Here is a 22,620-nt window from a genome sequence, read left to right as displayed (position 1 = left end):
TTTAGTAAGTTTTAACCTTGAAAAATACTATTTTAGAAATTATTGAGATCTTTAGATATTTTGACAAAAATGATTTGTTAGAAACTGGTTAGTCCTTGGCACCTGCTTCTAGCAGGACTATTTAAGAATGTAATAATAATGGCAGATATTCTTCTGATACTTCTTACAGATGTAGCTGTTAAGGTTGCAAATTGTGTATTTTGTCGTCTTTGAAAGCTTTTACTTGTTTTGTTTCTGTCTAGGTTGCCTTGAGATTATAAAAAAGGCAGACCACAAATTATTTTAATGTATAAATTGGAGATTCAGTGGAAGAATAAATTTATCATGAAATTCAAACCTTTAGGTTGTCAGTTGCTGGGTTTTGCTGCACCATGCTTTTGCAAAACTCTCAATTTTGCTCTTTTATTCTCCACCTGGTTTCTAGGATTGGACTCTTATTTTTCCTATGCACCCAAACCCATGCAGCAGCCATTCATATTTATTGCATACATATTTTCAAGTGCCATTAAAACTTCTGCAGTCTCAGATCAAAAAAGAAAAGGAATAGCAACTCAAGTGGAAGGGAGGGGGGGCTAAAACAAGTGAAACTGAAAGCTCAGATATGCTGTCTCCTTGATTAAATTTATGGTTCTCAGGTAATCTGTATTAATCCTTCAAGGGGAGAGGCTTCCCCCCCCCCAACAAAGGTATGAAGAAATAGCAATACACTATTGTAGGACATTGTTGCTTAAGAGACATTGTTTTAAAATGCAGATTTGTACAAACCATACTTCATTTTTCAATGTAACTTTTATTTCCAGTTTCAAATTTTCTACAAGAAAACAATAAAAAAATAGAAAACTCTAGAAGTTGTCAAGCACCCTGATGTGCCAGGTCACTACAGAAACACAGCTCTGTTGCTGGGTCGCTACGGAGATAAGATACTGGCATCAGGTAGCTTGCTACAGGAACATGAGAGGCTGAAGCACCTGGATGCGATGGAGACAAAGCTGCATCCCTGGTGCTTGAAATCCCCTTGGGCCAAGAATGGTTGGTGAAGCCTGCCCTGCCTCTAGGACACATGGCAGGGTAATGTGGACAGGGCTCCTGGGTCATTAACAAATGGAGAAGAGAGAATTTTAACAAGCTGAGCTCCTCCCACCACAGAAACACTATGGTGGGAAAAGCTACAACTGCAGAAATGCTCCCCTTAAAAAAAGAAAAGAAAACTTCCAAGAACTACTACAAGCGTCTTGTCCCCATGAAGCCCAGCAACCCTTCATGTGCCAACAGTGGGATCCCCAAGGGGCCAGGTCCTCAGACCATGGCACCTAAAAGCAGCATCATCAAGCTCAGAACTGAGGAGAAAACAAGGGGTTGAATTCTTAATACACCCCACTGATATCATCCCCAAACCCTGTTTGACTAAATAGAACTGCTACAGCAGCCCTTTCAAATATCCAGTGCATGGAGAGGAGACAGGGATAGCGGTACCAGCAGCACATTCTTTAAACCTGTCCTCTTCATGTTGATGGGGAGTTTCTGCAGGGGGTGCATCAGGGTGTTTCGTTTTTGCAACTGGGAACCCCCAGCAAGCAGCTTTCTTGATCATGCAGAGGACTGTAATCCCATTCAGCTGAACTGCAACGTCCCCCATCAACCCAGGGCATGAATTGAATCTCCTCGCCATGCTTTCCCTGGCCCTCAACCAGTCCTCCAGCGCAGCTACAGCTTTTACCTCCCAGGGGCCGTACTTAGTTGTATTGTAGTTTTGTCTTTTTAACTCCTGGGGCTCTTGTGCTGTTATTAGCTTGGCAGGTAATACCTGTATCTTGCTAATGTCTGTCTTGCTGCTGTTAAAAATAGAGAGAACTATTTCAAAACAGTCAATAACTCTACTACTTCTTACTCCAAAACCTCTTGCAGACGGCTGCATGACCCTGTCATATGTGAGGTGACCTCTCACAAGCTGCCTTCCCTGGTCTCTACAAGTCTACGCTACACATGTAAACAGGTCTGAAACTGCTTTCACTGTCCTATGGAGCTGCTTTTTCTTGAGGCAGACCATTGGTCCATCTAGCCCTACTATCTGCTCAGAGTGGCAGCATCCAGCCAGGACCACAGGCAGGGACTTTTCCCAGCCCTGATACTTTTTTGTTTTAAAGATAGAGAGGAAAAATTGAACCTGGGAACTTAATGCATGCAAAGCATGTGTTCTATCACTATGCTATGGGCTCTGCAAAGCCCCTGCCTATGAACTCTGGGAAATGTAGTTTTGTAGCAATGCATTATTATTATTATTATTATTATTATTATTATTATTATTATTATTATTATTATTATTTGCCAATAGGTAGAACAAAGCTACAATTCCCAGGTCCCTTGGTTGAGAGTCATCATGACAGCTAAACAGATTCGGAACTGGTTTATATATGCAGAGCAGACTCAGGCCTGTACCGGCTCCAGCTGCAATTCCATGAGGCCTTGGCCTGTCTTTGAGGCCTCCTGATGTGGCCCTTTTTGGACCCCTGGGCCAGACAATTCCTTCTCAGGCTCTGGCTCCTCAGAGTCTTGTGACAGGTTCTCCCACCCTTGCTGATTCAGTGCAGCTTCAGAAGAAAGACTGGCAATTATTGCTCCCTCGGAACTCGGTTTCCCTTGAGGCAACTTGAGACGGAGAGAGTCTTCCTGGTCTTCTGAGGACCAGAAATTGTGTGGCTTGGAGATCTCCCCCTTTGGTCTTGGGGATTCCAGTCCTTTCAGCAGGGATCCCTGGGGCTCAACTATTTCCTCCTCCGACTTCACCCGGGATTTAGGAGCTGCGTGAGAGCAGCGACGGGTACGAGTTTTCCTGCTGTGGTGAACTTGAAGGTGTAATTCCATAAGCTCAGGAGCTGAGGTGGCAAAGGGGCAAAACTGGCAGCGGTGGAGGGCTCCTCCTGCCAGGGCTGGGCGCAAGGAAAGATCCAATGGCTGGAAATCAGCCTTCCCGTTCAGCAGTGGCTTGCGGCGGGAAGGGCGGGACCGAGCTGCCCCCAAGCCACCTAGAGGAAAGAAAGGCCCATGGCTCTTGGTGAGCTGTGTAGGGGGAAAGGCAGGGACGGCAGTAGGGGCGAGGGGCAGGTGGCACTGTTCCATTGTTGCTGCAGCTGCAGCAGCTGCGGCAGCGCTCTTTTGCTCCCGATGGTGGCGCTGCAGGTGGTATTTGAGCGAGCCAGACTGAGTGCCAGCATAGTCACAGTGAGGGCACTTGTATGGGCGCTCACCTGTAGGAAGAAAAGGGGAGAAATTAATTGGCACAGCAAAGATTCGCTGTTGGTTTTTTTCTGGGTGGTTTTTTTTCCAGTTGGTTTCAGAATATAGCAAGAGAGTCCAATTTAGGTGTCTGATTGATTCAGTTCTCCCAATCCGTGAAACAGGAACAAAAAAATGTCAACTTGTTTTGACAATGAACCAAAACAGCTCTCTGTATTATAACCTTCAAATCATGAATATCTTTTCTGTTAAGATCTTATGGAAGAAGCCTTGCTATAAGCTCTGTGCAATTAAGTAAATCAGCAAAGGAAGGCAAGCACATCCATAAAGTGTGGGATGTGTGTGTGTGTATTGTTGAAATCAGAGCAGCATGGCTGGAAATTATCTTTTCACAACAACCCTGTGAGGTAGGGTGGGAGGAGAGGAAGTACTGCCATAAAATCACCTAGAGAGATGAAGAGGGGACAAGGTCAGACAGCCAAAAAGGACAGGAGAGAGACCTGACAATCCTCATGGAAGTTCTTTTGCAAAAAAATCTACTAGAATGAACAAGAATATTTTAGTGCTGTGCATTTCAGCCAGGCTTATGCATAGAGATTTCTGACTGGTGTGAAGAGGCCCATGAACCAGGCAACTTAACTGAGCCCCTTCTTGCTGTCAGCATTTTTCATTTACTTGCCACTCCCTCTGGGCCCAGTAAGTACAACCACTGAGGGCGAGAGTACTAAAAAAACCACTGCTTTCTGGGCTCAGTCTTATCATTGCCTACATCCACAGAGAGCGCAAATAAACATGCAACAACAGCAAAGAACCACAGGGACAGGAACTCAGCAGTTCCAGTCCTTGAAGCAGCTCTGGTTATCTGCCATGCTAATGGAAGGGTGTTGTTAACCTACCCAACTTGGGCACTGAAATTTATGGGCAAGACCAAATGGTCGTCCTGTAGCATACCTTCAAAAGGAATTGTTTTCAGCATGGCAGCATATAAATTGGGAGAGATGATTTAATGTGAAAGTTTGGGTAGTGGGCAAATGAACCTTACTGCCTACTTCAGTGCCTTACTTATCACATCTTGCCACTCCTGGCTCTTACCTGTGTGGACACGGAGGTGAACTTTGAGATGGTGGGAAGATCTGAAGGACTTTCCACAGAATGGACAGTCTTTCCCAGTGCCTCGTCGGGATCCATCCAAGTGTGACTGACCCTGCATATCTGGGAAAGGCAGAGTGAAGACAAAGAGAGATTTTTAATATGAGCTGAAGATTGCTTGATGGTTCTTGTTTCTTTTCCATATTGCTTTCTCATAGCATTTTGTACTATCAGTTCTCTAGGGCCAGCTTCTTTTTCAAAGGGTTACAAGCACATATACTACAGGTATTTCATTTCACTTCTCTAGCAGACAGCCTCCTTTAGACTACTCCAGATTTAGATTTGTACTGATCTATCATTTGTATGAAGAAATATACCCAATGTTAGCAGCTGCAGCATTTATGTTGTTCTAAGATTCCAATAAAGATCAGATTCTTTAGAAATACAGGAAGGAAAATTTACAAACCACAGATGTTGGCAATGATGAAGACATCTGTGGTTGGTTGGAATTTGTCAAAGCCACATTTGATTGCATTCTAATCTTTTTCTCTACTTTTTATTGTTATATGGACACCCCTTTAAACAAAAATATATAAAAATGTCCCAGCACAGCTGAACTGTAAGAATTTATATTCCCCACAACTATCTGGGTAGCACTGGTTTTAGAGGCAGTAATTAAAAAAAAAAATCTGTTAACTAAAATAGTGACACATCTCACAGCCCGGGCACCATGGCAGAGGAAGCTCTGGGGTGGGGGAGGCCTTTTTACAAAACTGTGACAAAAGGATTTCCAAAAACCAGTTTTGGGAAGACTTCAAATGTGTAAGATCTACTTGCTTTTTTTACAGCTGTATAAATCAGAGCCAGAAAAGAGGATGGAGAGAGGAGAGGGAGTAAATTCTTGTCACAAGATGGAATCATCTGACTATCTGAAAGCTCTTTTTGTTTTTCCTTCCTGACAAAGTTGGGAGGGAGGAGGAGGTGGTACTTCCCAGTCATTCTAATCACCATCCTTAAGTATTCTCAAGATACTTCTCTCCTTCTCTCCTCTTTTCTCTTATAGACTGTAGAATGAAAGAAGATACTAGCAAGAGGAAAGGGAAAATAATCCTTTAAATATAAGTTAGTGTGCTTAAAGATCATGGTGTCCCAAGTCATTTCAGGATGGTGAACATCACCTGAAATTTTGAGACTATGTTATGTGCACTCCTGCAAAATAGCTATCAAGGGAGAGGTACAATTCTTTGAAAGAGTAATTGCCCTCTTTAGGGCTTTCTGAATTTTTGCATAACTTTGCCAGTGAATGTTATCAGAGCTTCATGTGGGGCATACAGATATAGAAAGGAACTCTGATTTAACAAAGTGTTGGGCTCCCCTTTCATTTATTTTGCAACCAAAGACATTCATCTTTTCATTTCATTTCATTTCACTTCATCATTTCATTTCATTTCATTTTATTATTTTATTTTGTTCAGTGTATAAGTCACCTAACTGGAGGACAAAAGGTGACATGCAAATAATTAAAATGCATTATAAAATGTATTATTAAAAGAAAAACCACAAGGGAACCAATAAAATCAAAACCTCATGTTGGAAAATTAAAACACACACACACACACAATGAAAATATATTGCTAAGCAATCTCACAAAACACCCTGGCCTAGGGCTTGCCAGAAAAGCAAACTGATATGCTAGTGAAAAAGTAATCACCCCCTTAGTTTCAGTAACTGATTGCACCTCCACTATCTGCCTTAACTGTAGGCAAAGCTTCGTATCATTTGTAGGATTTCTCATCATTCCATGATAGCAAACTGCTTCAATTCAGTAATATTTTGTGGTTTTCTAGCAACAAATGCTCATTTCTGATCCTGCCACAGCACTTCTATGCAATTTAGGAACATAGGAATCCCGTTTTTACCCAGTGGTTTTCTGCTCATTGAGTCATGAACTGTATCTTTAGCCAAAGCAAGATAGGCCAGTAGATCCCTGGATATTGTTCTAGGGCTCTGTGTGACTTCATTGACAATGTTATGTTGAACCCTTGGGAGCGATTTGACAGGATAGTAATTCTAGGAAAGATTCACTATTCACTATTTTTTTCCATTTCAAGACAGTGTCTCAAAGAGTTTTCAAAATGGTTTTTTAACTTTTCCAGACTGAAAAACATCAATAATTCTTTTATGGAGATCTTCAGAAATTTATTTTGAAGGGGCATAATGTGCCTTTAAATCTGTGTAGTGAGAACTTCATTATAATGAGGGGAGCCAAAGTTTGTGAGACTGTAGGGGGCAGGGCTGACAGCCCTGATTGTTCAAAGAAGTGCTGGCCCTACTTATCCCAGCTGATAAAACATAGGGAGGCTCATTATTTTCCATACTGGCAGGCCCCATGTTAGATGTCTTTGTTTATGAAATAAATGAAACAACACCAAACTTAAGTGTTATCTGTTTTCTGAAACTTCCTTTACGTTACTAGGATTCACATGAAGTTCCGTTAACATTCAGTAGCAAAGATACACAAATATTCAGAAAACCCTACAGAGGACAATTACATGTTCATCCCGACAACCATCTTATGAATGAGAAAGTCTCCTTGCTCAGCAGTTTCATCCAGCAGCAGATAACAAAAACATTCAAACAAATCTGGCAAGATATTTTTATACTGGTGCTTTATACTGGTCTTATAATAGAGATGAAATGTATGTATAATACAGAAAGAGAGGATAGGATGATGCCCTGCATTTTTGCATTAATGTTTTGTTAAACACAGCCTCAGGTGAAAAGTATGCAATTTACCAGACTACATCATCCCAGAACCTAATTCCTAATTATTGTATCTAATGTGATAAATTCCAGCTCTTGCCACCTGAGGGCATATCTAAACAACATATCCACCATGCAAACTGACATGGCAAAATCCCCTTGTAAGTAACGTGGTGTGATTCCAACCTTATCCTGTAGGGGTTTTTTTTCCCCCAAAGAGGCAAATAGTATGAAAATTAGTCCATCTTTATACCACAGATTTAATCTGGTTTAATAACAAATTATTTATCATCAAGAATCTCAAGAACTGTAGATCTCTGTGGAGCTTGGAAGCACTTAGAAAATGCATAGCACCTTCACCAAGATATATTCCCTGGACTTTCTGAAAAATGCAGAACAAAGAAATGAATGAAACTGGTTTGCATTTATGCTATAAAAATGTACTGAGAAGCAACATTACAGAATTACTGTACATCATGCCGTATTCATTTGCACAAAGGTACCCTATGCTTTGACAACATACTTTGAATTTCCTTCATGCATAATTTGAAGTGGGAGGGGCAGACAAAATCTCTTTAACTGATCTCTAACTAGGAAGTAGGCAATAATGTCAAAGCAGCCGTGTGTTGAAGGGCTGGGGAAAGCACTGGAAGAGGTGCTTTGAGAAGTGTGTCACAGCGAGTGAAATTATCTTCTACCAGTGCTGAGGAAGGGTACTTCAGTTCCATGGCACATGTATTACCTGGCATATCCTATCAAACCAGTTTGGCGTGCATAGAGCATTGAAAGCCAAATTCTGCTTGCCCACAGATGTTTACAAGTTGGCATTGGCAGGAACAAATGACATCATCTTGGTCAAAGACCAAAGGCTAAAGATTCTGCCTGATGTTGCTCTCGATTGAAACACTAAGGATTTTTTACACTGGGGGCAGGCAGAGGTTTCCTCCCCCCCCAAATATCCCATGCACAAACACACATCCCATCTTCCTTTGCAGTAATTTGGAAGACACAGAAAGTGGCTGCTTCCCAGCTGACTCTTGATCATGCAGTGTATGGGATGAGTAATCAGGAGAGCAGCTGGCTGGATCAGCCACATTGTGCAAACATAGCTAATATCTTAATTTCTTTCTGTATTGTTTGGGCAGGAAGGGTTCTGTGTGACATAAATACTTGCTTGCAGTATTTAAAGCACAAATCAGTTTAGATTCATGGGCACATGTGCCCTACAAAGTACTTTTTGCAGCTCTGATCATGATTGCTGAACATTTCCAGTGTGATTTTTCCACCATTTTGAGACTGGAAAACACAAGAATAGTGTTCAGTGAGCTTTTAGTAACTTAAGTTGCACGCAAAAAGTTTGGGTGCCCCTGCTCAAATTGCTTATTTCAATAAATTCCTAAGTGAACAGAAGATGATACAACTTCTACATGGTACAAAGTTCTGCAAATCTGAATTCATGCTTATTAGTTATGTGCAAGTTGCTTGAGAATAAACAGCAACATTTTAGTTTCAACACCCAGTTGATTCATTGCTTTTTTATTACTGTCAAATTGTTAAAGCCAAAAAAGGTGATTGATTTGTTAGGCCTACAGTTACTCAGGTGAGCAAATGCTCTAACCCTTCTAACTTCTCAAGTTGTGACTGTTCTGTTTATTTTCAGCAACCAAGAGTTCTTCTAAGCAGCTGCCTGAGCATTTGAAAATGAACATAATTTACTTATGAAGCAGGGGAAGGCTATAAAAAATCTTTAAATGTTCCCAGCTAACCATTTCAATTTTGAGGAACACAGTTAAGAAATGAAAGTTACATGGAATTATTGAAGTCAGCAAGGCTTGAAAGACCAAGAAAAATCTCTGTAATGATTGCATGAAAGCTGGTTAGATTTCCAAAACAACCTGCTGAAAAGTTTAGCTGATACTGGATTAGTTATCCACAGTACAGTGTTGCTTATGCAATAATTATCTGCATGGGAGTATTATCAGAAGGAAACCTTTTCTCTGACCTCTTCACAAGAGTCACCATTTAAAGCATGCAAAAGAAAACCTTGACAAGCCTGAAATGTTTTGGAAGAAAGTGCTTTGGACTGATGGCCGCACCCGCAAGATACATTTGGAGTAGAAGGATGAACCATTAGCAAAGAAAAACTTTACCATCTATTAAGCATGGGGCTGGCTCTATTATACTTTGGGGTTGTATCAGCCAGCTTATGGGAGGAATCAGCTAAATATCCACATATTCTAGAAGCTCATATTCTAGAAGTGAGGAAATTGAAGGTGAAAAGAGATCAAATATTTCATCCCGGTTATGATATGGAACAAGCCTCTGAATCACCTATGAAATGCTTACAGGAAATAGAGATAAAGTTTTGGAGCGGCCTTCATAGTCCTCAACCTTGAATATTTTTGAAAATCTGTGGGAAGATCCCAAACAAGTCACACTCTCTCAGCCCTAGGAAGGGAGGCAATGGCAAAGTACTTCCGAAAAACCTTGTCAAGAAAACTGCAGGAACTAGCCCAGGCCGCTGCCAGGAGTCAGCACTGACTTGAAGGCACCAAAAAAAAAAAGAACCCCAAAAGAATTCTGCAATGAAATATCCAAAAGAATAGAAAAGCTTAGTTGGCTTCAGGAAATATTTGTTATTTTTGTCAATGGAAGAATTGCAAAGTACAGCCTGAAGGGTATCTAAACTTTTGTACGTGTTTTCTTATTTTGAATATGTAAACAGCTGCACGTAAAACAGTAATTATGCATTCAAATTTGCAGGAAGATGGCCTCTTTAGGTTTGTACCATGTAGAGGTTGTGTCAGCTTCTGTTCGCTTGGGGATTCACTGAGGCATATAATTTCACCAGGAATGCCTACATTCATGCATGCAACTATAGGGTTGGTTTTTTTTTTAAAGAGAAAACATCACAAATTTCCTCCCAAAATTCAGGACAGACTTGGAAAACTCAATTCTGCCTGGGTTAAGTGCAGCCCTTGGCCACTGAAAGGTTGTCTGCCTGAGACTAAATGCAAGTCTTGCTTCTTGCTCTCTGTGGCCAAAGTCAGTCACCTTCACCCAGCACACTAATTCCCATAAAATTGCTAAGTATGGTCTGGACTCTGTCCGTACTTGCCTTTTTCCTTCTGGGCCAGCAGAGCTGGGCTGGTGTTGGCTGCAGTAGCAGCTCTCACATTTGTTGGAAGCCAGTGTCCAGTGATAAGGTGAGAACTCAGTGACTGCCCCTTGTTCCATTCTCTCTCTCGGGACAGGTGGCTTTGCCGGTGCAAGGCCATCTGCTGGAATGTACCGAAGGTCCGGTTGCAGTCCGGGCAGCGATGGTTCCCTCCCGAGTCCTCTCGCACAAGCTTGGACCCTACTCCATAAGAACGTTCCCTCCACTGCTGACTACTCTCCACTGCTCGAGCCGTGGCCTGCAGACGTTCAGCGCAGCTCGCGTCGCTGTAACCCAGGAAACTGCCTGTACTGGCTTTGTCTGTTGGCCGAGGAGAGAGAAGGGATGGATACAGGGCCTCACAACCCACGAGTAAGCTCTGTGCTGACCGTCCTGGCCCTGACCCTCTTTGCTCACTCTGGAGGCCCAGCTTGCTGAGATGAACCTTCATGTGATTTTTCAGGAACCACGGTTCCTTGAAGCCGCGCCCGCACACCTGGCACTTGTGGTCAAAGGAGTCTTTGTGCTTCCGCATGTGACCCTTGAGGAACCAGGACTGGGTGAAGGCTTGACCACAGACCTGGCAGCGGAACTCCGTAGGGGTGGAGGCAGAGGAGGAAGGGGTAGGTGTGGAGGCAGGAGGGGTGGGTGGGGCTGTAGTGGTGGGCACAGGGGCAGGAGGGGTGGGTGTCCAAGCCGCTGGGGAGTTATGAGCCTGCTGGTTGTGCCACTGCAGTTCTGACTCTTGTGTGGCAGCGAAGGAACATTGCCCACACTTGTACGGCTGGTGGAGGATGCGAAGGTGGCGCTCGCGCTCCCCTGCAGTGCGGAACTTGCCCTTGCAGAAAGAGCAGCGGAAGGTAGGTAGGGGTCGGGGCGGAATGGGAGTAGCCAGCTCTTCTTCCTCCTCCTCCTTTTCCTCTTCCTGACCCCGCAGAAGTGCCCGCTCTTCCAATTCAAGCAGTAGGCGGCTCTGGTGACTAAGCCGGGCATGGGCCTCGGGGCAATGGGAGCGCAGGTGGAGACGTAGGCTGGCGCGCTGCCCTGCCCGGTGGCCGCAGTAGGGACAAGTGAGTGGGTAGGAGCTGGTGTGGATGCGGGTGTGCAGTGCCAGGATGCTGTTGAAGCGGAAACGCTTGCCACAGATGGGACAGGGGTAAGGACGAGCCTCCCCCCCTGGCCCCCCTGGCCCATTAGAGTAACGTTGCAAGTCCAGCTCCCCATTGAAAGCCATAATGTCAGCTTCATCACTGGAAGAGGAGGAAGAGGAGGAAGGGGAAGGGAGGGCAACACTGGCTGGGTTGGCAGAAGGCAATTGGTAGTCTGCACCCTGTAGGAAAGAAAGGAAAAAAAGCAAGTTAGGACCTCGGCATTGAATTATTTCTTTTCATAAGTCTGTTTTTCAATCAGAGATACTGCACTGTAACATAACAGCTTGTTGGTACAGGAAAAGAAGAATGACATTAACTTCCTTGCAGAATGAGACAGAGCTCTGGAATTCCCACAGTGAAGTTTACAAGCTGGTGGCTGACACGCACTCTTTCTACAAAACAAACAGAAACCCTTCTGTCCTCGGCCAGCGACTTTTCCACTCAGCATTTTGCAAAGCAGCAGCTGAGAGATAACACAGACAAATAACTTTCTTTCCTATGACTGAAAAGCAGCAGTTTTGCTTAATTGTTAGGGGAAATAGGAAAATGGAGACTCCCAAGAACAGGTGTCCAAACCTCCTTCACTCAGAGCATTTTGGAAAATCAATCATTGGAAACTAGCATTTATAAATCTTTGTGTCAACAAAAACATGAGTAAATTTGGGGGATTATATTCTGAGGTGGTAAGACAGTAAAACATGGTTGTGAACCAAAGAATGGCTAAGGCCTTCAGACCAGTGAGTGGAGTGAGAGAGATACACACAAAACTAAACTGCAAAATGAACTTAATGGGATCTGCCTCAAAGACAAACCTCAGGATTCTTTTTAGCCTTAGAGTAAAATCAGTAATTGAGAAGTATTATTGGGATTTCTTGCTCTTCCTTCCTTTTTCCCAACTGAATGGAATAATAGATTGGAATTGTCCCATCCAAGAGTTTCCTAGTGGAGATGGGACTTCTGCTACCTTGGTTATTACCCATGAAAACACCTACTCCTATTTCCACCACACTACGCCCCATTCTGACTCTAACTGATGCCAAGAGTCCTATGAGAAGAAGGAACTTGGGGCAGGCAAGTGAAAAAAGCTTCAATTCCTGCTGGCCCTGGATTGCCATGGCAGGATTCTGTTGTCCACCCTTTGAGTATTTGATTGTGATCTAGTTGTTAGCCACCTTGGAAAGAAGTATATCCATAAAAGTGGATATAATGATTAAAATCAAGAATATATAAATATGTCCTCTCCATCCCGCCTCCCATTAAAAGGGATTCTTTTTCCAGCCCTCAAGTGGTTTTTAAAAATCAGTATTTCACCAAGGGGGAGCAGAGAGGAGGATAAGAGAACTTGGACCATTGCCATGTTAATCTGATGTGAGCCTAAAGGAACTTACCTCTAGTTTGACATATAGCTAATGATGAGAATGGGGAGGAGGGGGAAGCACTTCAGGAGCTCCTCATCTAGTTATATTCACCCCTGGTTTTCTTACTCAAGCCACTTACCTCCATGGTGCTCCTGATCACATGCTTTAGTCCTTGACTGGTGATGGAACAGCCAGTGAGAGCCAAGTTGACATGTCACCCTTGATAGGTAGACGCATCAGCTGCAACAAAGGGGGTAGTGGTGATGGTAGTAGAAGAAAGGTAAGAGTTTTATCAACAAAGGGTGAGGCCACGTTGAAATTCATAATGACTATACTCATACCATAATTGGTTAGTTCACATTTGGCTCTGAGTGTTGTTCAAACCCAACCAACAGTGATACATTCTGTAAATGATGGTTATCAAGGCATGGCTTAGAATGGTAAGCAAACCAGGCCAGTAATTCGTAAGTATGAAATTTTCATCCACACATGCTCCCTCAGAACTTAATTTCTTCTATAGCTATGTCTCAAACCCTCTGGTGTATGTGGAACAGAACTAAGTATCCATTAAATTGTTCACAGTGCATTTTCTTCACTATTACACAGTTGAGGGAGACTTCACCTATCAGAGATAAGTCTTCCAGTAGACTGCAAGGGTTGTTTCCAGGTGGAGCTGAGTTCCAGCATGACTTTAAGAACTGAAACATGGCTACTACATCTCTCTTGGGGACCAGCTTCATTGGGCTCCTTTCTCAACCATCTGTAGCAGCAACAGAGAACTAATAAATGGAGATCTAGCAACTGAGCTGAAAGATCAATTCCATCAGTCTCTTCCCTGAACTGTATGAAGCTGATGATTTCAGTACCACAGTACTATTTCAAAAAATGGATGCCTGACTGCTTTTTTCCGCTTTCCTCCACATCCCTTTTTCCTTCTTTTTAAACTGTAAAATTGCAGTCGGGGCTGTCCTTGCAATAAATAAATAAAATTATGCCCTGATGTTCCCCAGAGACTGGAGATAGAAATGAAAACTTATTTTAAACACTGATGTGACACAGCATGGTAATCTTTAGTCCACTGTCACAAAATAAGTGATTCATAGAAACCTGGCAAGAATTTTATCTACAGTGGATCTTGGACCAGTATTTCCTGGGTTGTCAAAGCAGGAGGAATTCAGCAGTGAGAAAACTGGAAGAAAGACATCCAAATAAAACATTTTAAAATTGCAATTGGTAAATGTATCCATTGCAAAAGACAGTGCAGCTAGCTATTCTTTTCCAGCCCTTGATTTCCACCTTCCATAACAGTTTTATATTTGCTGCAGGCAAGTTCAAACCAGGCAGAATTAGGGAGCAGATGTGAGCAGCAGTGCAAGAGAAGCCAAGATGCATCACCTTTCATTGTGCTTCATCTCATACAAAGATTAAAAGACATGTAGAGAAAGGTGATATCTCAAGTCCAGCTGACTTAAGTCACAATGATTATTTCTGACAACTTTTAATCAGATCCATCAAAACTGACCCCACTGAATCTTCCAAAGAGAAATTTGTGTGATGGAGATAAACACTTTAGTTGGGTTGGAGCAGTGATCTAGGTGGATGCCATTGTTGAAATTTGTCCTTGGAAGTGGAAAAATCAACATTACTTCAGCTTAGGATCATGAAACTCAAGAGACTACTTTGGGCAAGTCACCATCTGCATAAGAGTTAAGGAAGCTTGTCGGAGTAAAACTGGAATACCAGCAGGGCTAACTCTGTGTTAAGGGCTTCGATGTTACCAAATATCTTCCAGTGTTTCAAAGAATCTCACAGTGCAAGCACTTGCATGTATAATATCCCATTACGTTGCAGACTTCAATGGAAAACCTACCCAGGATTCTTGAGTAACCGAAAACCTATGTTTCCTGTTTTTAATGCCAATAAAAACAGGAGCACACAGCTTGGGAACTCAAAAAAGGGGATATAAATAAATTGTGTTGGCAACATCTGTTACACAAGGGCCTTCCACTGAAGGGACCCCTTCTGGATATTACTTGTTCCTATTCCAGAGATATTCTGGAATATTATACCTATGTGTGGTTTACAATCCCTTCCTCCTCTCCCTGATGTTAGCTTACCTACAACAATAGCAGGGAATGTTCACAAGCAAAACCATTACAAGCAGAATGAAATAATAAAGTAGCTTTTATGAAAAGATTGCTTTGGCTGTGTAGAACATTTATACAAAGCTATGAGCAAGAAGGAAACAAGGCAACTGAAGGAAGGGAAACAGTGAGCTGGCAAGGATGGGCCTATGAAGAAAAGAAATGACGGCTAGAACCAGAGACCAATCTAAGGAAGCAGCAGATAAAGTAGGAGGTGTAGGGTTGTTCAAGGGAAGGCAGAAACTGACCCAGTGCTGCTGTTTCCCCCTTGACAAAAGCTCAATGCTTTAACAGCTTTATTTCCCCTGCATAATTTATGGACCTAGTATTAAGATGTGGAAAACCATACTTGGGTCTCTTGCTAGCCTGCTTTCCCCACACAAAGTCTGATAATATAAAAATGCCAAAGCCAGTTTCGTCTAGTGGTTAAGGCACCAGGCTAGAAACCAGGAGACTGAGAGTTCTAGTCCTGCCTTCGGCATGAAAGCCAGCTGGGTGACCTTGGGCCAGTCCCTCTCTCTCAGCCCAACCCACCTCACAGGGTTGTTGTTGTGGGGAAAATAGGAGGAGGAAGGAGTATTAGGTATGTTCGCCACCTTGAGTTATTTATAAAAATAATAAAGGCGGGATAGAAAACAAATTAAATAAATAAATAAATAAATTCTGGGCAAAGATACATAGATATGATATGCCCCAATATCATATGCAGGTGTTCTCTGATTGAAAGGTGCACTCCCCTCTCACCCCCACTGCCTTAGGCAAAGCTGTCATCTTTAAAATTATATTCATGTGGATCTAAACCTACAAATGTTGGCAAAAGGTCTCTGGAAAAAAATAAAAGGTTGGAAAAGATAGCTGTCCTCTCTTTTCTTCCATAGGCCCATCCTTGTCAGCTCCGTTTCCAACCTCCTCTTCTTTTGTGACCCATACTCTGCTTGTGGATGAAAGCCTTAGCTAAGCCCTGCTCCAACCAACTGTACTACCCACATCCAGCCTAAAATCCCGACCGGAGTGGGACAGGAGCTATACAAGAGAATTAAGGTTGATTTATGTAGGTCTCTTCCCACCTTTTAATTCACACAAGCTATGTTGGGTTCAGAAATACTTCCTGGCTCAGGGTTGCCTAGTGAATTTTATAAACGAGTGGGAAATTATTTATTTATTTATTATTTAAATTTATATCACCGCCCATCTCCCCATGGCAAATCTAATCTAACACACTAATGCATGCATCTTAGGCCATTTGTGTCATTTTTTTGTTTTGTTTTTTTGTAGACCGGGAAACAGGTAAGAATCTCTAAGTATGAATATCAGCATCATCGCCAATTCTTAGGATCCTTTGAGGAAGCCACCACTGTTAAAAGTGTTATAGGTCGTGTAAAGAGTTCATTTTTGTAAGACTTTGGATATAAAGCTGGATTTCAAAGGCTGAATTCTGGGTTCACAAATCATGCTAAGCCATGGTTTATCTTAACCAGGCACTGATAATCAAACTATAGTATCTAGGTTCACAAATAATGCTAAACCGTAAATCAGAAGTCTGAAACTTCTGTTGAGTCTAGGGCTTCAGTAGGCTTTGCAGAACTTCCTGAAGGCTATATTCCAAAAGTGGATGGGCCAAGACTGTTTTTTGCAAAGATTTCAGCAGTTAAATGGGCAAAATGGATATCTTAAATCCATGCAAAGACATGTGGGCCCTCTCACTCTGGGCAGTGGAACAGGGATTATGGTGGAGCTGCATGCCACTCCCAGGCTACATTTTTTGCATCCCTGTCTTAAAATCTGGTTTATAAACTTATAAAAGGCTAGGTCTATACACTAGGTCAATACCAAGCAAACTACACTAAGGTTTAGCCCAACATGTGAACATAGTTAAGCTGGAACTGACAGCAAGTTTAGATTTGCCACTTTTGTGATACCATGCCTTGATTGCAAGGTATCCTTTTTATTTTTGGAAGAAAAGTAGCCTGCAATGGATAAAAAATTGGAAGAGTGATTGTCATACAAACTGAGTTGTGAGCCCAATTTAATTCACTTTTTCTAAGAAAGCAGGAGAGAATATCCACTATACCTAATAGTGTGTTTTAGGCCTCTGAGCCAACGTGAGTTATTCTTTTCTTTCTTCATCCCCAGCTTAATTAACCTAAAATAACTATTTTTTCAAGCAATAATCTATAAAAATTAAAACCATTCTTCAACCACTGTGATTTATGAATGTCAAAGGCCAGCTGAAGTGATAGATCAGAAGGATGTTATTTTGCATGTATGCCTTTACAATCTTGCATACTGAAGAAATCTGCTGTGTGACAGTTTACTCCTTATGAATCTTGTTTTAGAAAAGAAAGGATTTGTATGGTGTGTGAAAGCTAACAATGAGAATGTAAGAAGCAGCAAGGTGAAATGAGGTAGTCTCCTCTGCATTCAGGTGATCTGGAAAAAGGAGAAACAGTTGGAGGGCAGAAATCTAAACTTACATTCATAGCAGGGTTGAGCATGAATGAATCAGAGCTGTGAACTCATGCAGTTATCATATGACATACTCACCCTGCCCCCAGATAGCAGAGAGTTCACAGAAGAACTGAGAAACATTATGAGAAATTATCTATCTAGAGGTTATATTCACCGTAGTAAGACAATACCTTCTACGGAACTGACTGTGTGTGTGCATGGCTGAGTGCTTCCTCATCTTTTGTTTTGTTTTGTTTTGTTAACTTCCTGTACTTACAGAGCCATCAGATCAGAGAGGCTAGACTTACACCTAGTCGCTTGAGCCTTACATCTGGGCAAAACATATATTTTTCAGAAGAGCAGTCATGCCAATCCCAAACTCTCCAGATTGAAGTGGCATACATTCCAAGTATTGCTTTAGCAACGTATCTGTTTGGGCAAAATAATTCACAACTAAAGAGAGATGTCACAACTATGAACCACTGCTTATAGAGTTATCGAAGGTTGACTGTTTATTTACTGACTTGACTCATACGCTGCATTAAGTCAGATTCACTTAGTTGTGGCTTATTGAATAAACTATAATAAACAGGGTTTATGCACCACACCAAGTCATAAACTCTGGTTTTGAAATCAGAAAGGATGGGTTGCACCACACAGTAAACCAAAACCAAACCACCACATTGTATTTTGGCTATATTCTATGAATTCAGCCTATCACTTACCTCAAAAACAAGTCTTCCTTAACCTTGCAGACGTCATTCCTTGTTATTTTTCTTTATTATGTACATAAAACATGGTAAGACATAGACCTTATCTGTGCCCTCAGAATTATAATCTAAAATAATGATATACATATCACTCAGGGCATATGCTTTACCACTGATGTGCACTGCAAATTTATATGGATTGTGCTGATTTTACATGTGTCAAAAGACAGTTTTACAATGAACATAGATAGTATTGTAAGGCTCTTGTTAAGCAAACTCCACACTACAGATATGCATCTGTTTCATAACAATATAACCATAGGGTCTTCTGTCTTTCCCCAGGGAAATCATGGGAATTGTATTTAGCAAGAATCTTGAAAATGTAGAGGAATCTAGCCCTCCTCAGACCCACAGTTCTGAGGAGGAAGATGTCAGTTAAAATTATTTACATCCATGGTGTATGTATCTATTAATTTGTCCTAACCCTAGAATGGCAAGACTTGAGTTTTCAATAAACTCTGTGTTCTGTTAGACATTCCCTGGATAGGTTGAAAGAACAGAAAAAGATCTGACAACCAATGACAAGATCAGGGGCTTTTGACATTATTTGTCTTTATATTATTATTATTATTATTATTATTATTATTATTATTATTATTATTTAAATTAAATTTATATGCCATCCAACTCACAGCAACTCTGGGTGGTTTAAATGCATATTCTTGGGTAAGTCATACTTTGAGTTGGTGCCCTTCAAAATATTAGTCTACTTTAGCTTCCATCATCCTAGCCTGTACAGCCATTGCAGTTCAGTAAGATGAGAATTATAATCTAACCAAGTAGAGAAAGAGAGCTGTAAACTCAAGCAGATCTGTGACCACTTGTAGAGTTCAGAGTTCCTAGCCATGTAGAACACCTTTGAATGAACCAAGACAATAAACAAGAGTGTGGTAGAATCTTACTCATGTTTTTTACTTGTAGAGACAAAGGTTATTATTTCAAGATAGTGATCTTACAACAACATCACAAACTTGTACAAACAAGCCCCTGAAGCAACAGGCTGAGCAACGCATCAGGCTTCCAGGATGCACAGAAACATTCCATAGGCAGTACAGGCATTACATAACTTCCTTTTTATTATTGCCTGAAGAACAGCTCTGTGCCACTTGACAGCTGACAATCTTGAAATAAGTACAATTTAAAAACGTACATCTCATCTAACAAAAGGCATTCTTAGGAAATGTTATTGTCTCAAAAAGAGGAGGCTCCTACCCAGTTTAGTTTTTAATAAAATAGAGGGCAGGACTCAAACCTGCTTGGAAAACAGTCTGTTTGGAAGATCTGTCCCAAAATCTCAGCTAGTTTTTGTTAGCAGCGGAGGGAGAGGAACCCTACTTGTCCTTCAACTCACTCTTTTATTTTCTTATTTTTGATAAATTCCAGGATTATGCACTGAGGCTAAGCCCTGATTTAGGCACTATACATCAGATGTTATACTGCCACCCTTATTAAGGAATATCTGGCTGCCTAAAATGGTGGCGTAGCTTGCTGTACAAGGGTATTGCTCAAATCAAACAGCAACGCTGGTGGTATTCACAGGCCTCAAGAAAAGATAGCTGAATCATTTTGGCATCATGCCATGCTGGGCCTATGACAGTAGTATCCTAATGACGAATGTGTTATACACACACACACATACACAAATAAGATCTTTGGGGCCTGCTCAGTGCAAAGAAGGCAGATTGTCCTGTTTTGTTTGTACATGACATAGGGAAGGAGTTACTTTTTAATTCAATGCAACTGTACCAAGGGGTGCTGTGGATAGATACTGCCAATTCAATTTTTCTCCTAAATAAACAAGATGGCTACTTCTTAGAGAAAGGCACCCTAAAAGAAAACAGTGGCAATTTTCAAGGGGTCCCCCCCACCCCCGCAGATAGGAGGATGGCTGCCAGGCCTCAAGCCAACTCCCGCCAACTTCCAAGCCATGGAGTAGGGGGAGGAGGATATATGAATGGTAGCAACCAGTCTCCGCACATCACAGCCGTGCCTTGGCCTGTGAGAGAGACAAGAGAGTGACTGTCCCAGCAAGACACAGATCTGCCCCCCCTTCCTACCCCACACGCCCTAAACAAAGGGAGCAGCTGCCTCAGCAAATGCTCCAGTGCAGGGGGGGGGGGGAAATGGGAGGATGAGCCAAGGGAGCTGTTCCCAGTGACTAAGAGCTACTGATCTTCCCCCCACCCACCCTTCAACCCCACCCAACATAGTTTTAAATCTTTGAGAGCCTCAACTTAACACTGGGTCATTAGACCGCCGACTCTTCCACCCCTCACCCTTTCTTTCCGTGCCCTGAAAAGACTCAGAAATGTGGGGAGCAGAAACCCACTTCCTCCAAACTGTGCATGTTGGGGAGGGGGTCTGAAAGGGGAGAGGACAGTCTTTGGGCCTCCCCTCTGCAGCACCGACCGTCCCGCGCTACTTTCCGCCTCCCCCTCCGCCCCCCACCCCCATGGCTGCAAGCCACCTGCTCTCGCAACCTCTTCCATCCCTCTCCGGAGAGCTTTCACCCCAAATGTCCTCCGCATCCCCCCATTTCCTTATTCTGATTTCCGTGGAAGAGATCACCCCCCCGGCAATATTAGTCATAGTCACGTGGATGGGGGGCGAGACGAAGAGCGGGGGGGCGGGAAGGGATATAGAAAAAAAGAGATGGAGGAAATCGTCCGGGTCATTCGGGGATAAGGAAGCCCGAGGCCGAGGCCGGGCGGTTTCCGTGCGCCAAAGCGGTGCGCGCCCAGAGCGTGGCCCGCTGCGGTCCCGCGGCCGGCTGCCTCCCGCCCCCGCGAGAGTGGAAGAGTGGAGCCTGGGCCGCGCTTCCCCTCCTGCCATGCACCTGCTCTGGGTGCCGGGCGAAGGGTGGGGGGAGAAGAGACGAGCGGCCGGGCGGGCGGGTTTTCTGGGGAGGGGGGCGCACGGTGGGCGGGCGGACGACGCGGCGCAGCGCAGCTACTCACCAAGGCGCACGGCGAGGCGGCGCGGAGGAGGGGGCGCTCCGGGGACCCGCCGCGTCGTCGGGGCTGGGCCGGGGCGAGCAGCCTCCCCGCCAATGGGGCTCCCCCCTCTCCTCTCCTCCTCGCCGTCTCTCGCTCGCTCGCTCGCTCGCTCTCTCTCCCTTCCTTCCTCCCTCCCTCTCCCTCTCTCTCGCTCCCTTCCTCCCTCCCTTCCATTGTACGGAGCCGCAGGCAGCGGCGGCGATTTGCATTTCTGAGCCTTGCGCGGCGAGGGATCACCGGGCTCCATTGTGCGCTCCGGCTCGGCCGGGACAGCCCTGCCTCGAGGGAGGGGGCAGCCCGGGTTGGAGGGGAGGGGGAAAGAAGGAAAGGGACACCCGAAGTCGGCCACCGCCTGCTCTGCTCGGGCACGGATGATAAAGCAAGAAACATTCATGCCATGGAGGTGGGCACCCCACTCCGACGCGTCCAAGGCTCCTCTGGACAGTTTTGCCAGGGTGGCCGGAGAAGGTGATCGGAAAGACAATGCCCGAGAATAGTAGGTTGCCATTTACTCCGTTTGCCCCCTGGAGAGAAAATGGCAGGAAGATGGGTGGCACTACTCTGACACAAGTTATTGTCTGCACTTTAATGGGGGCCCGCGGAGGGACACAGCCTGTTCTGGTTGTGGTATTTGATACAGAAGGAGAAAAAGTAGCACCATCATAAGCCAAGAACTCCCTGCTGCTGCTAGAGCCAAGCAAACAGTAGTGCAATTGAAGATTACAGAGCAGAGGATTTGAGAGGCAGGATCAGCCTGTCTCGGCCTGCTCGGTTGGGCCATGAAGGGGGGTGGGCAGAGATGCTGTTAACTTGGCACAAGCAAGCATTGTCTGCTTTACTGTACATTAGTGGAAGGGATCAGTACAAATTTTTGGGATGACAGAGTGTCCCTGGCAAGAGAGGGAGAGCAGCAGAATGTTAGCCCAGCATAGCTAGGCACAGACAGGCTTTGTTTTGCTGTGCCCTGATGAAAGCAAAGGCCAGGATTGGCATCACTAGCTGGTATCTAACCACACAGCCACTTTCAGGTTCCAAAGCCACCTTCTGTCCTTTAAGGCTGGTAGACGGAGAGTGTTGCTGGGACAAAGGGTGGGATGCTGGATGGCTTGTGGAAGCCTAGGAAGGAACAGGAAGGCAAGATTCCACTCTGACGTTGCACTTTGCTGTGGACAGAAGCCAAGTTTGTGAGCAGCAGCAACAGGTAGGTTGTGCTACCACTGAGTAAGAGTCAAGCCCTGTCTGCTTTGTTACGCTACACTGCTGACAAGCAGACCTGAATGGTCCTTCCAGGCATGTGGTCTGACGGAAGGGCCTCTCAGTGTTGCTGCTCAGCCACTCAGGTCAGTCGGGGAAAAGGAACAGTCTGGTTGCCAGGCAACCACAAGTCAGGTTTTTATCTACCTCTTATGTAGCCCTCTAAAGAATGGGAAAGTGAGCATACAAGCCAAATGTCTAAGTCAGGAAAACAGATGGGAAAGAGGCCAAATCAGCTTGGCATTGTGTTCCCCCT

General features: G+C 43.7%; 1 protein-coding gene across 1 annotated transcript; it reads right to left on the bottom strand.

The window, feature by feature from the left end:
* Positions 1-770: 770 nt before the first annotated feature.
* Positions 771-22,561, bottom strand: ZNF219 (zinc finger protein 219). Its single transcript, XM_063301034.1, has 5 exons — positions 21,072-22,561; positions 12,892-12,992; positions 10,205-11,573; positions 4,327-4,446; positions 771-3,245 (listed from the first exon to the last, which is right to left on the bottom strand). Exons 2-5 carry the CDS (start codon positions 12,895-12,897, stop codon positions 2,425-2,427), a joined length of 2,316 nt encoding a protein of 771 aa, XP_063157104.1. The 5' UTR covers positions 12,898-12,992; positions 21,072-22,561; the 3' UTR covers positions 771-2,424.
* Positions 22,562-22,620: the final 59 nt, after the last annotated feature.

This window comes from Candoia aspera, chromosome 4 (genome assembly GCF_035149785.1).
Source record: "Candoia aspera isolate rCanAsp1 chromosome 4, rCanAsp1.hap2, whole genome shotgun sequence".
Lineage (NCBI taxonomy): Eukaryota > Metazoa > Chordata > Lepidosauria > Squamata > Boidae > Candoia > Candoia aspera.
This window is presented reverse-complemented; position numbering and strand designations above follow the sequence as displayed.